At 41.2% G+C, this 17849-nt stretch overlaps 1 protein-coding gene across 4 annotated transcripts in view; it reads right to left on the bottom strand.

Annotated features, from left to right (window-relative positions):
* Window positions 1–8732: 8732 nt before the first annotated feature.
* The window catches only part of LOC127377316 (vitamin D3 receptor A), a 73718-nt gene continuing 64601 nt past the window's right edge, over window positions 8733–17849 (bottom strand). For all 4 annotated transcript variants that reach the window (XM_051425068.1, XM_051425069.1, XM_051425070.1 and 1 more), the window contains one exon: window positions 8733–17132. In XM_051425068.1, the coding sequence (XP_051281028.1) occupies window positions 16879–17132 (254 nt within the window). In that variant the 3' untranslated portion in view covers window positions 8733–16878. The remainder of the gene's footprint in view (window positions 17133–17849) is intronic.

Here is a 17849-nt window from a genome sequence, read left to right as displayed (position 1 = left end):
AGGTGGGACATACTGTAAGAATGAATGTGCAAATGAAAATAGTGCTCGTCATTTTCGGTCAAACAATATCTCTAATATGTTCGGTGAAATTCTGGGAAACTATTAAGGGCCCCTGTGGAACTCTGAGTTCACATTTTGGACAGATAGATGAAGCAAAACGATGATGCTCTCCTCAGCTGGAGTGACTCAACAATCTAATTTAACATGGCGGGTATCTTGTAGAGATACCAATGTAGAGCAGGGAGGATCAGATTAACACTTCTTACTCTGCTTATCACTGTCAAAACTGCTCTGGTCTCAGCACTCCCGTTTCTGTTCTGACTACCAACACATCACCAGACTGTCTGGTTTCTCAGATGACTTTAACTCCCTCTGTGATTCACAGGACTGAAGCTAGCAGGCCATCATGTGATGAACTAAAATTGATGGAAAGACTCAAGAATAAACGCATTAAAAACCCCCTCTACAGGATGGTTAGTGTGTATCCTACTGTAGCAGCCTGATGAGCTGGTGATACTCATACACTCAAATGCCATTAAGATGTACACTATGGGGACCATAAATCCTTCCACTAGTTGTCCTGATAGTTAACTCTGGACAAACCATGGGCCGACAGACGGATATTTCATTCTTTGAGTCACGCCACTAGTTTGGATAAAAAATATATCTGCTCACATTAAGGACAATAGTGTCCCCAATAGCCGATACAAGAGCGGTCCTAGCATTCACCCCACTAGTAGATGCAATAAATGGTTTTGTCATGATGGTCATTTTTCAATTTCAGGCAATCACTGATTAGCTACTCAATGCTATTAAGCCACAGTGGGATCTACCACCTGCCTGCGGTGGCCATAAACAACATTATGAAAGAAGTGGGAGTGAACCAAAACAGTTAAGTTTTTTGACAGCTAAACAATGAGCGGAAATGAAACTACAAAACCTGCCAGCAGAACTGAATATTCAGGTTACAAGTCTCTATAGGTTCATCTCCACAAGCGTCTCCTCTCACATTGTTTTCACATTGTCATTTAATATATTGTTATTATATAAAGTTTCGATTATAGCTATTTTAGGGTGTAGCCCGATCAGAATTTGCAAGGTGAAATTTATTTGCAGGCTGTGGTAAAAAGCGAGACAAGAAAACAATGTGGAAAGGTTTGTTAGTGTACTCAGAGTAAGGAGCAAGGTTAGCGCAAAGTCTCAAGTTCTGTGTGAGGCAAAGGAGGCAGTATCTGTTCATAATAGTGAATGCATCTTACCATGTTCCTCATTGAAATGAATGTGGGGAGAGACGCACACTTTTGAACTTCAATTACTAACTCAGCAAAGCACAAATCCATTGAAATGTTTCAAATCAGTCAAAGTATGAGGCTACAGTGCAAGTTTTTCTTGCTTTTTTATTATTTTACACAGAGCTGGTCCGCTGCGTAGGGCCCCGCAAATTTGCAAGGGCCCCATCTCCCCCTCATGCCAAAGAGGGTGTCAGTGTTTACAACTTTGATGAGAGGATGAACGGATTATCTGTCACAAAAAGAGAAATAACACAGTGGGAGTGAATTGTGGGAACAGGAATCAGGTAAAAAATTTAAGCTTGCAATGAATCTCTCCACTCTGTCTGTCTGTCTGTCTGTCTGTCTCCCTAACAGCTAACAGTGCAGCTCTCTGTCTGTCTGTGCCTTCTCGGGCTGTTCTGTGTCTTTGTGTCTGATTAAAGTGAGAGTGAATTACAAATATCTGATAAACGCCAACGGGCAGCAGTGTTTATATGCGTGTGCACAGGATGAAACTCGTGCTTTCCAGCAGCTGTAACGTCTGAGGGCACACAGAGTCCAGACAATATACAGGCGTGATGGCATTCCTCACAGTCATACATCATTTTAAAATAAGATAATGATTATAGTCTCTCAGTCAAGGTTTAGTTGCAACTCTGTAATGCGAGTTTTAAAGCAATGAATTGACATTGACTATTGAATTTAAATGTTGATTAGCTCTGCATACTGGGCAATATTCAATCAAGCCATTGTATAAAAGGAAATCTGTGGGAGCCATTTTGAAGGACCTGATGTGCTTAATCTGAGACGTAAAGCTGCAGTCAGAGCCTGTAGGCGTATGTTCACACTGTATAGACAAAGCTAATTGTACGACAAAACTCTTCCTTAACATGTAAATATGGTCATTAGCCATTCATGATGTAATAACACATCTTCCTGGACAATCAGTTATCCGTCAGTGAATCACTGAAGCACACCAGAGCGGTATTCACACTCCCAATTCAAAAGTAATAAAGGAAAGTGATCCTAACAGAATTTTAATCTCAGTGATTGGAAGTTGCAATGCACCTTGGGAATCCTCCAAAGTTGTTTGACCTTCAACCTTTTAATCAAAGAAACAGATACTTGTGCTGATGATTCAACCATCCACAATCCATCCACAGAAGTGCTTCAACTGGGAGTTACGTAACACTACTTATGGGAAAACTGTTTTGGAACTTCAGGGCCCGGGGAGCATCCGACTTCATAACTCCATGTTGAGTGATTTGTTCGCTTCCATTTGGTCTTCACCATCAGTCTCAATCAACGCCTTTCAGACACCTGTCATGGCATGGTTGTCCATCTCTCCTTTATAGCCTGTTGTTCATCATATTAATGTCTCCACCTGCTGCTGCTGCTGCTGTGTGTGTCACTCCGTTTTCCAGAGTTAGGAAGTAGCAGTAGGTTGGCCTTCTTGTGTTACTCTGGTTATTTTGACTTTTCTACCCCTGCCATAGTTTGGTTCTAACTTAGTTTGTTTGGCCTTTTCCTTAAGTGTCAGATTTATTTAAACCAAGTGGTGAGTCTTTTTGGTTTCATTGTTATTTGAGGAGGAGGAGGAGAAAAAGGAGGAGGAGGAGGAGCAGAGGAGGAGTGTCTGGGGTTTGGTCATGGTCCCTTGTGGTAATATTTAATAACAAACATTAAAAATACCACAGAAATCCTTCACCACATTCCCACGCTCCAACTGGCCAGAACACACACACACACATGTTCACATCAGCATGCAACCACACACACATACTGTACATACCCTGTATACATACCGATGAGGCCGTCTATCTGTCTCACTTGCACGGATACTGTACACACAGACGCACAGATGCATTTATTCACATTCCCATGCAAAAATAAAAACACTTGTAGGGTCACGCAAGCATCCACACACACACACACTCACATGCATTTGCACGTGTACACGTGCTGTTGGAAGAATCAGAACACATACACAACATAAAACAGTGTGTGTGTGTGTGTGTGTGTGTGTGTGTGTGTGTGTGTGTGTGTGTGTGTGTGTGTGTGACATTTATAGTGAAAAACTGCACAATAGAAACTCTCAGCAAAACTGTCAAACACAGCTACACAAAACATAAACCATTCAACACACTGGCTAATGTCAAAATGCATGTGCACACACACACACACACACACACACACACACACACACGCACACAGGAAAGGAAGGAGTATTGACAGAGGGCTGTCGCAGTCACCCTACTTTTTGAAATAAAGTCTTCAAAGAGGAAAAGTGTATGAGTGAGATGAGAGAGTGTGTGAATATGAGAGAGAGAGAGAGAGAGAGAGAGAGAGAGAGAGGAGAGAGAGAGAAATAAAGAGAGATACAGAAAGAGAGATACAGAAAGAGAGAGGGGTTTTGGGTTCACCACTCCGCTCCCTCGCTCCTCTGGGTTTTCACGATCATAACCCCAACAATGATTATCACCTATTAAAGTACTATTTACTGTTATTATTACTCTAGTGTGAGTGTGTGTGTGTGTGTGTGTGTGTGTGTGTGTGTGTGTGTGTGTGTGTGTGTGTGTGTGTGTGTGTGTGTGTGTGTGTGTGTGTGTGTGTGTGTGTGTGCCTGTGTGTTCGTCATGTCGCCAGTGGCTTTCTGACCTCGTCTCGAGGTTTGGTGATCCCTGCCAGAGATTCCTTTCCATCCCTCCCCCCCCCTCCATGTTTCACATGTGCGTCAGCAATGTTACCGCAACTTCTCTCGTCCCCTCTCTCTCTCTCTGTAACCCCATGATCCTTCTTGTTTTAAACACCCCACCCTCTTGCTTTCAACCGTCACCTCTTCAGTCTCTCTGCATCTCCCTTTTTTCCTCTTTTTTCCTCCCCGTCATCTTCCTCGCCTCTTCCTCTTTTTGACCCTTTCTTTGCTTCCATCTTGTGTTTTTCCTCTCCCTCTACTTCTGCTGTAGTAGAACCCATTATTCCCTTCTTCAGCTCCAAAAGAGTCCCAGTCAGCTGGGTCCAAATACAGCCTGTAGTCTGCCCTCAAACTTTCAGTTTCATATTCATAACATTTAGCTGAAGCTCTTATTCAGACTGGAAATTCCAAAAGTACCATAAATCTGTCTTGATTGGGGAAATGTAGTCTAGAATGTTTCATTTTAAAAAGACATCTGCATCACCTGCAGCCACAATATATATGCTGCAGGGATGATGTATTTTTGAACCAAGAAGTTATCATCACTGTAGTTTCCTTTGACAAAAGGCCAATGTGATTTCTTTATGGGATTTTGGATTATTGCATAAAAAAAGCGAACAAAGTTTTATGATACTCACACATTATGTTTAGCAAGATAATCTTCATAAATGATTACCGCTTTTATGATTTTTCATAAAATTCACCGTTACATGACTTCACGTCACCACCACTAAACTTTAACTGTCTGGCATGATGGCATTTAATGTCTGTGACAACCTCTGTATTCTCATAATCGCCTTTTTTATGACCTGTAAAGCTTCCACAGGTGGGGTATTTGGAGATGGAAGTTTAGGAAATATGGAATCATAGAGACTTGTATGGTTTTACTGATGTAGATAGAGATCAGAAGGTTGCTGAGTTGATACTATAACAATCAAAAACAAGGAAGCTGTAAAAGCATGTAAAAGCAGCTGCTTTTACATGAGGTTAGAATTTGACACAGACAAACATCTAAAGAGGTTTTGACAGTAAAGAAGTGAGGGACAGTGATCTGCCTGTTTCACAGCTTCCCTGAACGGCCTGTTTGAAATCACACCAACAAAGCAACATGAGGAATGAGAGCAAGCAAGAGTCCTGAGTGGAGCATTGTGTGTGTGAAGCAGTCGGTCACACTGTGTTACATTTATTGTGTAAAGGTGGCAGGCGATGTGAACCCAATCCACTGTGAGAAACAAGGGGTGTAAATATAATATTGAAGACTTAACTCCTTCTCTCCGATCGTCTGCCACCACAGCTGTGGATGTCGGACACTTGGCTGGAGGAACAAGAAACTTATTGAGTAAAACTCCTCCTCTGCACTCCACTGGGAAAAGCTGCATAGCACTCCGTGATGGTGATGTGAAAATGAGAAATGAGTAAGAAATACTGGAGGTGACTCCCTTCTGGGGTTGTTCTACAGTTCTACATAAACTGTCCTCGGGCCAGAAATACAATGTATTATTCCGCTGTTGAAAATAGTCCCAAACAAACGCACTCCTGTTTGAGTGATGTTGGCTGAAAACTACAATGGCCAGCAGTTTAAGGCTCTAAAAATGACACTACACATTTGGGACTTGCTTTTTAAGAGTTTTGTCTTTATTAGGAACTAATGAGCTTGAGTTCCACGGACAGGCTAGGGAAGAAAGTCCAGCCTTGTCCTTTAACAAGAAATAATATTTTAGATTTCAGAGGATAAAGCAGCAACAAGGAACTTACATTTTTTGTTGATTCTGGCGGCCCCTGTGGACAAAAGTGGTAGTGATTCCACCACCTCATTTCAATTGATTTCAAGGGGAATCTGACTGAATCTAACCTGGAGGCAGGCCTTCAGAATAACAATACAGACATGGTCTTCTTGCTGTGTAGGTCATATAGAGACATCAGTATTAAATTGGCTGTTGCATGACCAGTTAAAAACTCCTTGTACAACATTTAAAAGTCTCAGAGGCTCGGTTCTGACAAAAGGAGGAAATACTGTGGTTTGTGTAAAAATGGTCAGATTCTAAGATCATGAATGTGTCTCCTTTCCAAAAACACTGGTTTTGGCGTTCAAAAATCAACATGTGCCCCTCCCTTGTGTATAGGGAATATAACTTCCAAAGTAATTGGTTGAAGAAAAGTGCGCTCATGTCCCTCATGTGTCTGGTTAAGTGGAAGTTCAGCTTACGCCCCTGAATTCATTTTCAAAAGAGAGCTCATCAAGTTCTGATTTGCCACAGTGTTACGACATACATACTGTAACATCGTCGTCAGAGCTGTTTCCCAACACGGCTGCGTGTAGTAATTATGCAGGAATCTGACTGTAAAAACCTTTCAGACGCCTCTCTCATCCATAACCGTAACTTTGGTTTGTACGAGACGCGAAAGCCAGTGAGATAATAGTCAATCAACACCAATGCAGCGTGAGCGATTAGCATCTGGTTGGCGGTCGGTGGAGAACTTAATATGGGAGAAACAGTTATTATGAAAACCGCAATGAGTGCAATATAGTGGAAGTGTTGATGGCAGTTTATTTCAAGCCTGAGAACACAGTCATCCAGCCATGAGGAGCTGTGTCATTAGGAAAATACTCACTAAAGTGATGCGGTCAAATTTGAAGCTGAACAGTAATCACAAAAATATCAGCTAGTCAATCAGTGATGTTCTCCTCTAATCAAAACTCTCTCAGCTTCTTCTCTCTATCCTCTGCTCTCTTCACTATCCCCTGTCTGTCTCTCTTCCCATGCAGGTCCACAGACCTGCATGTGAGGCGTCTCCAGCAGGGTCACATGGAGGAAATTGCCCCTAATGTTGTTTGGATGACTCTCATCACAGACGGGCCAAGCTCTCCATCATCATCATCATCCTCCTGCTGACCAGACCCGGGTCAGGGAAGGGCCTGCGAAGCTAACTCCTGAGCTTGGGCGGGGTTTGTCATAACATGGGTGAAATGGGGAAGTGTCAGATTTGTCTGAAATCAAAGAGAGGTCTAAAATGATGATTACACTTTTAGACGTCCGAGCTTCCCCGGGCTCTTGTTAAATTACTCTAGGTTTAACCCCATGTATCTTGAAGTGTACATCATGTCCAAGAGTCTTCTTCAATTTCCTTTCATCGTGCCGCAGCTGCAAAAAACGAAAAACCAGCAAACCATCAGTAGAAAAGTGAACGCAAAAGCCTTTACAAACAAGGAATGTCCATTAATTTGTGTGTTGTTGAAAGCCTAACAGCACTATGGCTCTGTCAAACACTGCGGATGGGAACATCTGAGTTGACAATATTTAGAGTCTGCTGCATTTACAGTATGATTCAGACAGCATCGGTTTGGTCATCACTCACAGAAAGTCATTGTTTTAGCTGTTTAATCTCAAATTATCAACAGAAACAGCATAAGAATGCTTCCCAGATGGGTCTGTAATAACACAAAGAAGTGAACAGAGAGAACGTCCAAGAAGTTCATCCTCAGAGTAATTTGTCCCTCTCATTGTTCTCTTCATCTGATGGATTTTTAGCAGTTAAAATTCCAGTATTTCACAAGGAAAACCGCAAAAGATGTGATAAGGTTAAGATAAACATGTTTTAGCAGAACAACATGTTTTTTTTTCTTCTCATATCCCATTAAACATCTTAGAGTATTTGAGATTGATAAACAAACAAAACAAAAAAGAGGCTGTTGAATGAAGAAAAATGAAAAAACTTTGCATCCGGATTCTGCCCGAGGAAGAGCACCGAGCTTAATAAAGATTGCAATCGAGGGTAACTGCCAGTCCATTATATTCTGTATTTATGCATATCCTTAGCGTATTTAACTGTCTCATATTACTGCGTTCAACAGCTCTCCTCTGCTTTGTGTTATAAATGACCCCTTTGAAAAGCAATCGTCCACAGCTTTTCAGTTTGGTGTATATTTTAACATAAACCATCTTTTGTATGAGATATTTTGTTACTAATCTGACTCTAGAAATAATGACACGACATTGGTTTGTACGCAAATCCACATCCTGTTTAAAGCAAGAATACATGACCAATAAAGAATCTCGGAATTTTTTACTTTGTGACTTTAAAGAAGTGATAAAACCGGAGAATAGGGGTAGTGTGTCCTTTGTTTGCATCTACATGCATATAACAAGTCTATAAACTGTTCATGACTACGACAGCCTCTTAGCGTCCTCTACTGACCAAAGACGTGTATGTGCACCATAAAACTCCATTCTGAATAAGTGGAGAGCTGATGAAAATACATTTATGCTTTGTGTGTTTTCCTCCATGCCCATTACAAAAAACACTATCCTCTTTTTGAAGTCTTGGCTTTTCTTTTTTTTTTTTTTTTTTACCATTTTAACAATGTTAGAAAAACACAATGGAGGTGAAAGGAATTTCACTTGTGGTGCTCACAGCATCAATAAAAAAGACATTTAAATATTTGAAGAACAATGCGCATTTCCTGGAAGAAATGGTCTCAATTATTCTGAATAACCCACAGACCTCACTGTGAACAAAGTCCCATAAATAGTTCACATTGTGTTCTGTGGATTATTAGGGGACAGTCTTTCTGGAAAGATATTGCTGTTTGAATTTTTTTGAATAGAAATGTCCTTAATCTCCATTCTGAGACAGATATCTCAAAACCTGGGCAAGTAAAACCAGCTTTTTATAAATGCAACTGGTAAGTAAAATGTGTTTCCAGGATTGGGTGAGGAGAAGCACAACAACCCCCTGAGACAAAACAGAAACAGGAACACGAGGGATGCTTTGCATCATTATGTACAGCTGTTTTATTTGTGATTTCCCCAAAACATTATCAGTATTTTACTACATACAATGCATGTAATCAAAGTACAATGGATCAACTTCAAAGACAAGAGCAAAAAGAAAAGAGCAACACAAAAAAAAAAAAAAAAAAAACAGGCGGTGATTTTGACCACGAAGAGAGACATTGGTTAAGGTACTGTATGTATAACACTATTTCTTTTATACACGGTTTAGGGCTATTGATGGTGCCATCAACAGCGACGCCATGGCAACTGTATCTGATAAAAAGGTACGTTTCTGCTAGAAGCACGGAGGTCTGGTGAGTTTTACTGCATGGTGTGCATGTGTGAAGGTAAAGGTACTTATCTTGGGACTCTGCTGAGATCAACTATAAATTTTTAACTAGTTTTTTTCTTTTGTTCTCCTAATGATGAGAATAGTTTATGCTATATGGGAGGCCACAGTCTGCTGGACATTCTTAAAAGAAGAAGAAGAAGAAAAAAAAAGCTTAAATTAGGTCAAATTAAAATTTCATGAAGTTTCAGAAGTGCATCAGCACAAGTCATCTAAATGATTTTTTAGGCTTTAGAAATCATTGATAAATCAACTGAGGGGAATAAATAGAAGTACTGAATGAAACAAAAGAACAAACCAGCAGAAAAACACTGACGTAGCACATCCTACACAGGACACGCACATCCCACGAGCAAGCTACCGTTGACTCACACAACCAATACAACTGCAGAAACTAACGAATGCGTGGATATAAAGAGGAAAAAACAGCTACTGAAACTAAATGAAACTGTCTTATCAGCAATACGAAGACAGGTCCTCCTGTATTCTGGTTTAAAACCCCTGATATTGTCCCAAAATAAGGCTGTGGGTTCTAGGCACACCAAGGTACAACTGAGCTGAGCAATATGTGCATTTGTTTTTTTTCTTTTAAAAGACATGAAACTTTCTGTATGTACTGGATTAATTAATATTCAATTTATTTCTAAGCACCTGGCTAGCCCAGACGTTCACTATCGAGATTAGACTCTTTTTTTTTTTAAAAAGAAGAAAAACAAAGATGATGACAACAAATCATTTTCAGACGTCACACGTTTTGCTGAGAATTAAGAGACAAATACACAAGTGCATCATTGGCAAAAACTGCTGGTGAGGGAGAAACAAGTGCACACTAGTGTGCGTTGTGTGTGTGTGTGTGTGTGTGTGTGTGTGTGTGTGTTTGCTGTGTTCAGTGTCTTGTCTTTTTCAGTCAGTATGAGTGTATGTTTGAGTGCCGTTGTTTAAGCGCATGTGTGTGAGGAAGCGCATATTTAAAGAGGTAGCAGAGAAATGCAATCAGAGCAACAGATGACAATCCGTCTCGATTGACAACCATCTGTCTGTTACGACAGTAGAAAAGACGACTCTCTCCTCGGCGATTATATTTCATTGCGAGCCACAGACCTTAACCGAGACCACTCCGAACAGAGATCTATTCAAGAGTCGAAAAACAGCTAAAGTTCAATATCCAGTCCGTTGATTTTCATTTCATTTTTCAGGATGCAGATAATTTAAGTGTAAACATTTAATCAACAAAGAAGCTTCCTAATACGTTTCAAATGGCTTTTTTTTGCTATCAGTCAGTAGACAAATTGGGTGTCACCCTTTCCAAGTGAAACATTTCATCCTTTTCCCAAAAGGCTATGAAACAGATATCGTGTTGATGCAATAAACCGATTGCAGTCAATCTCAGAATTTCCATATCTGCCCAAAGCTTTCCATCAACAGCAGCTGGTAGTAAGAAAGGAAACCTAGGAGAGCGTTAACTTCCACATGCTGTGAGCCGAGTCGTGATTCATTAGTCGATATAATACAAGAGTGATTACTAAAGGCTTGGTGTGTCATTCACAGCATATCTTTTTGAAGGCCTTATTTTCTAAAAAGCAGATGTGAAAGCAGCAGATAACCAGAGAAAGCAGTAAAATAGCGTTAAAACAGTTAGAAGAAGGCAGAGTGCTGAGATCGGGCTGGAGCGGGTGTGTGAGGCCTGGCTGGCTGCAGAGTAGAAAAAAAAAAAAAACCCCAACAAACACGCACACTGTTTGTATCTAGAGTATCTAGATCTAAAAAGGGATCCCAATGTATCAAACCCTTATCAGACGTTTGAGGAAAGCTACAGCTAGAGACAAACACAGAGGAAACCTGCAATACCAAAGCGAAGCAGATGGAGGGACACCAATGCGTTGGGTGTTAGGTTCAGGCCACTACTTTTTACATTTTAGGACAGAGCGGTTGTCTAACTCCCGCTCTCCCTTTTATCTGAGGCGGTATGAATCGATTCCCGAGACCTCCATCCCTTGTCTTTGATTAGCTGTGTGGAGCTGAAAGCCTTTCGCACAAGCCTGATCGAGAACAACTGGCAGCCCTGTGGAGTCCCATCGGACAAACACAACAAGTCTTCTGGCCAAAATCAGGTAAACACCTGGTAGTTTAGTAGCATCAGAGTATTTCCAAGGCTTTGCTTAATTCAAGCAGGAGCCGAGTCTCTGAAAAGTGCACTGATGAGCACATCCCCTCATCGCCTCCGTGGTTTTATGCTACATTCACACAGCAGGCTGTCAGGCTCAAACTGCCCATCATATCTGAGATTTGTATTCTAGGATTCTCTACATTAGCCAGCTTAATAACACCAGCAGTCAGTGTTTTTTTTATGGCTTTGCTAATAGAAAGAAAAGGTCAGATTTTGGAAAATATGCTTTCTTGCTGAGAATTCCCGAAGAAAAGAAGATACCACTCTCATATCTGTATGCTGATTATGAAGCTACAGCCAGGAGGCGGTTAGCTTAGCTTAGCATAAAGACTTGAATCAGGGGAAAACAGCTAGCCTGGCTCTTTCTTTCTGTTGTTTCCAACTGTCCTGCATGGTAAAGCTAACTCAGCCATGCTAAAACTCCACAGATCCAAGTTGTCCCGAGGGAAATTTAACATATTAGATCTGTGTCACATATGAAATGGTGAAAAGAATATGGGCACTTTCAGCTGCTATGTGAATGTAGCCTTACCTAAATGCGTGTTTGTTACAATAATTGTAACATGCATTTACACACTAAAGAGGCCTCAGATTTACGGACTTTAAGATTTGTAGGCTTATATTGAGATTTGAGGTAAAAATCATCCAGCATTTGAAAAGAGAAACGAGCTAAAGAGGAATATACTGTACACATATACACAAAAAAAAAACCTTCTACATTAGTGTTAAAATAAGAATGGATGCTTCATCATAAACACAATCATGCTGCAACAACAACAACAACAAAAAAAAAAAAATATATATATATATTTATATATATGTGCGGAAGGGAGAGGTAGTATGTTTGGTTAAACGCAGCGCCAAAGCTTAGCGGCACGTCATCTTTTTGTAGAGACAACAAAGACAGAAAATACAGAATGAGGCAGAGATGAGGATCAAGTGAGTAAAGCAGGAAAAACAGAGTTGACAGTTAACATTTAGAAACATTGGGATCCGCTCATATTGACTGGTCTACTGGCAAAGAGGATTCTACTGGACAACCTTCTTCTTTATACAACTGGCAACTAGTTTACTGTACGTCTAAAAACGTAAAAACACTGCAAAGGTTGCTGAGGAGAGAGTTGTGGCGTTGTCTGTGTGAGTGTGTGTCTGTGTGAGTTTATGTCTGGTTCCCTTAAAGGCTATTGTGAAAGGTCATCCTGTAAATCACTGAGGTATCTGTTAAATGTTTTCCAGCTGAGTGAGGTTTCTGTACGTAAGGCTACTGAGGTGGAGCTGCTGACCTGGGTTGAGGGGACGAACGGGTGAGAGGGGAGAGGCTGCTGCCTTGTTTGGGTTCGTTTGAGCGCCGACGACCTCTCGCATCATGCTCATGCCAACGAACGGCGTGCAGATCCTGATCAAGGTCTGTCTTGCATGATGTTCTCTATGTATGACCCGAAAAGCATCCAATTATCCACGTTTCGCTCTCGGAACCCTTAAAGCTGAGCAGACCCTCACCCCCATCCCCCTCCCTGACCATTAAGAAACGAATGATGTAGATGTTGGTGTTAAATGTAAAAAGTCCACTTTTTGTATGTTTTCATTTCACTATTCTTAAACAAACAATCTTTTAAAAATCTGAATATCAAGAGCTGCGACGCGACACACACAGAGTAGTGAGAAAGGTAATGTCACACTTTGGGTTTAGGAGGCGACATCTCGTCAGTCACTGCACACTCTGGCTGTACAGCACATCACTACATATCTCATTTTAAAAAATACTTTATCTCCTAAGATCTTCTATACAGATTCTACACAGTCTTCTGGAGGTCCAATCCGAACGTTGTCTGCGTCAAACAGGACAAAGGAGCCATTTCTGCATTGTCTGTTTCACAGTTAAGTGACACGTCCCAATTCCACATTAGCTGTTCCACCAAATCTCCCGACTCCCATCAGCCCTTGGTGCACCAGTTTTTTGTTTTTTTTTTCCCGAAAGCAGAGCCTTGACTGGCTGCTGAGTTAAAGCTATGAAGAGTAATCCTGCTGTAACTGGCAGAAGAAGAGGCGGTTAGATGGTTGGATGATGGGTGATGAATGAAGAGGCACGCCCATGCTGTCGCTGCGACTCCTTGCCATTGGCTAAATCCTGTGTCAGTCAGTTGAGGCAGTGTTAGTTCATGATCACTTGATTGTGTTTGACATCGTACGTCTGGAAAAGTAGATGTAGCTTTTTTTTCTCCTTTTTCTATTTATTTATCTATTTTTTAAATATAGAGCTGCGGACTGCCTTTCCATTAACAAAGAAAAGATTTAGCTCCACCGAGTTCCTTTCCCTCAGGTCACAGCTCCAGGTGTAAGACGGCTGCAATGACAAGTCGTTCTTCATTCCATTAGAAAAAGTAAGGAGAACGGGGCCAGTGTCCCCCCCCCCCCCCTCCTTGCCCAAACAAGAGAGTGAAGCCACGTCACTGGTTGAACGGGGCTGTTCTGTATTCACTCCCTTGAAATGAAGGGAACAAGGGAAGGTGAGCTGGTTCATTTGCACTTGGTAAAGGCTCCAGGAGTCCACTCACACTCATCTCTGCTTCATTAAAACAACGTCCCAGCGCAGCAAGCTAAAGCGCTAGCTAGACAGCAAACTGACACGCATTAAAATTGACAATCTTGAAAAGAACAAAAAAAAAAAAGAAAATTTTCACCAAAATGAAAACATTATGGATATACTGTATAATTGTCAAAAGCTTATCGATAGACTTTAGAAAGAGAGAGATAGAGAAAAGATGTACATCCATAAGCTTGGAATGGACAGAGAGGACACTTCCTGCTGGTACTGAGTTGCTGGGTGCCTTTAGAAGGCTGTTGGAGATTTAACCATGCTCACACTCACGGTTTAAGTGTTGATGGTGCACGAGACTCGGCCGGTTGGAATGCTCAACATGACCACCACTGGGAATGTTCAGTCACAAGACGCCTTTGCAATTATAAAAACACACCAGATTTCCGAGTCCCATCATTACACTAATAAGAGCGTCATCCAAAGCAGGGCTGGACTATTACTGGCCCTTTTGTTGGGGACTTTATTGGCCAGTTTGATAGGATAATAAGAACGTTCTTTCCGAATGTTCTTCCAGGTGTGTTGGTCTGTCCTATTTTGTTGTTATGAAATTGATAACTTTTGATTTTGCTGAATTATTGGCCATGCTGGTTAAACCCAAATCCGGCAGCCTTCTTCACTGCAACCTGAAACAACTCTGTAACTCTGCCAAGACTGCCCCCTCTGTCCATTCTAGTTGAATACAACACAAGAATCCATCTCCTAATTGCATATAGTGCTGTATCTCCAGAGCATCTTGCCATCAACAATTGAATTCTCTTACTATTTTGCCTACATTAATGTCTAACTATGTACAGACTTAGCAAGTGGTATTTACAAAGTTTGTCCACAAGGGGGTGATCCAGGCCTGCATGAGGGGTGAGCATGCACTGTGTGTCGACACAAACGTGATATGATATGTAGTGATGTCCTAAAGTAAAATCCTAAACCTCGCTTATGTGGCTGGTGTTGAAATGATATAAATGTGACAAAAAGGTATGAGGCTTGATTTTATATTTAATATAAAAAAAAGGTTCTTTCTCATGTTTTATAGGTCTGCTCTGCTGTCAAGAGCATCTTAGGGATATTATTCCAAAAAATCTTTATCTTGTTTAACTACTGTACATTGCTACCCTCTGTAGAATATTCACTTTGCCCTGAAAAAACAAGCCAAACTAAAGTTAAACCTGATATTAATCGCTTGATGTTTTAACACAGATGACTCTGTATTTTAAAATGTCGCCATTCAATTGGTATGTCAACTTTAACACTGATCTCCAATGGATTGTACAATCATGCAAACCATACCATGAGAGGAGTATTTAATTGAACAGATAAGCTAAGGAATGAAAAAAATCTTGTAGTATTTGAAAAAGTTTCACTTTTAGCTTACTTACGCTGTTATTTAGTATGATTAGAAATCACAGTGATGCCTAGAGCTTCAAAAACAATCTCTGTCTTATGATTGTAAGCTTACGCCACACACACCATAAACACCAGGTACACAATATCATCAGACAAACTTTTCCCTGAGGCAACAGCCGGTAGTCGGTTTCTGTCCAACTATCTAGCTCTAACTGTCTTAGCAGCAATCTAACCAGCCGAAAAATTGTTTTTGGATAACTATCCATGAAACATGACGTTTTGTTTGCGTATGTCAGTCTACAAACTTCACAGGTCCAAAAACGACGACATCCAACGGAGAAGTGCTTCCCAGCACTGAACCCCCAAGCTACAGCCTGTACACACACCCCCTTGTGGTCCATCAGTATTCTCGTATTCTGTACACACATCAAAAAAATAGAAGGACTCCTCACACACTTCTCAGTGCTTTCTTATGTGTGTGTGTGTGTGTGTACATTTGTCATTTTTGAAAGATGACACATACACACACACAACTGAGGAGGCGCCTTCAAATCCTCTACATTAAACAACACTCAGAACCATTTGCTTCCATGGAAGCAACCATGTTTCACTCCCTTAAATATATATATTTATATATATCAGCTTATACGTATCATTTATATTTATATAGCATTATACATACATTCTTGTTTTGTGAAATTCCCTTTTGTCTTGTGAACAGGGAATTCCAACTGTAGCATCTCCCTCCATCTATCCAACCTCCTTTACTCATTCCTCCACATCTCACATTTCTTCCCACCGTTCCCATACTGAAACATTCCTATTTAAGCTTCCTGTCTTCACTTCAGCTGAGACCTCACTTTGCACATACACAGATAAACAGGGCTAAGCAGGAAAATGCACCTGCCAGACTCCATCTTAACCAAGTATTAAACTAGTAAACTAAGTATATCCAGTACATTACATTAAGCTTGCCTATGGCTGACCATGCTGATGTTTAATATATTTGGATACCTTTGCTGTCAACAAACTGTAACTCAACAATAGTTCATAGCTATCTAACACTAGTGTAGTAACATTGCTAGCGATTTATCTGTACCTCACAAGTGCTGGCATGGTTAATAGGATGTAAATCTGTGTATCTATTCCTGTTCCATCACTGCGCTGATGTGAACATGGAACAATGTTATGAGGATGATAGTAAAAAGGGATGCGACAGTCAGTGATGTCTGGGGGAAAAGGTGGTGATGAGAAAAGGCTGTTTTTTTTTGAGTTTGTGGATGTGGAGAGAATCGGGATGTCTGTCTTTTCCATATGTCTATGAGTCAGGACATCTGCCTGATGTAATGATATTTAATGCTGTACGGGGTTTGAGAATCCAGATGTCAAAATATAATCTGGTTATCCAGGTGCTGCAGAAATCCACAGCATGTTCAGGTATCTTAAATCGATAAATCCAGAGGTCCAGGCATCTGAGTTTTGCTGCTTGAGGTCCGGAGGAGGAGGAGAATGGGCAGATGATGATGGTTACTGTCTACCTATCTTATTATCCATCTTTCTCCCACGTGTCCAGGTATATCAGGGCTGGGGTTTTCTTGGGGAAAAGGCGGTAAGGGTTGGTTAGTCATCCTTGGTGTGATGAGTGTGTCTATGTATGCGAGTGTGTCCCCTTCCTCCTCTGCTATGACACCTCACTGCCAAACACCTCCAGCACGAGCGGGGTGAGCTGCATGCTGTGCTCAGGCTGGAAGGAGAGCGAGCGGTACTGCTTGGAGTGCTCCTCGTTCAGACTGCGCAGGTCGGCCAGCTTCTGGATCATCTTGGCGTAGAGGAGGCGTCCGCCTGGGTGGTTGACCCGGATGTAGGCCTGCAGTGTCTCTGACATATGGTCCTGGAGCTGCTCGATGCGCCTGTGGTCCTGGACACCGGGACGATCTGCCACAAGAGAACGGCGAGGGTGAAGTGGAGGGAAGTCACAAAGAAAAAGGAGGAAGGCAAGTGGGTGGGCAAGCAGAGTCAGGGAGGGGCACAGGGAGGAAGTAGAGGAGAGGGAAGGTGGAGGAATGGAAAGAGAAAATCAGTCAGTAGAAAGAAAAAGGATTGTAATCATGGTCTACGGACATGTTTACTGATCGCACAACAATACCCTTAAAAAGGTATCGAGCAAAATAACCCAGTAACAAGAAGTATTGAAACTTCTCTAAACAAACGATATCTACGTTCCACCCCTTTTTGTACCCATATCTAGAATCTTGTATTCGTCCAGAGAACCATTGAAGGAATTGTCTCAACATCTGATCTCAAATGAGCCTCTTTTTATATGATTTCTATTCATGGACATCTATATGGCGACACTAGAGATATATTTCTTATACTGATGACTGACTTATGACTGAGATTGACACAAATTGCTTGATTGATGATTCATTCATGCTTTCATTTATTTTTAAGGTTTTGGTGCTTAGACAGCAGTGTAATAATGTTCCTACGACTTGAGATAGAAGGCCATAAAATTAAAATGTGGATATCACATTTATTAAAATGTCTCATTAACTCACAACAGTGTTAGATAGTGGAAATAAACAAGCAATGTCTGAGATAGCCTGTATAATCTATTGTTGAACAGGCCTAGCCACCCCATGGCCTCATTCA

This window comes from Dicentrarchus labrax, unplaced genomic scaffold (assembly GCF_905237075.1).
Source record: "Dicentrarchus labrax unplaced genomic scaffold, dlabrax2021, whole genome shotgun sequence".
NCBI classification, from domain to species: domain Eukaryota; kingdom Metazoa; phylum Chordata; class Actinopteri; family Moronidae; genus Dicentrarchus; species Dicentrarchus labrax.
The sequence above is the reverse complement of the archived record's forward strand: the minus strand, read 5'-3'. Positions and strand labels throughout refer to the sequence as shown.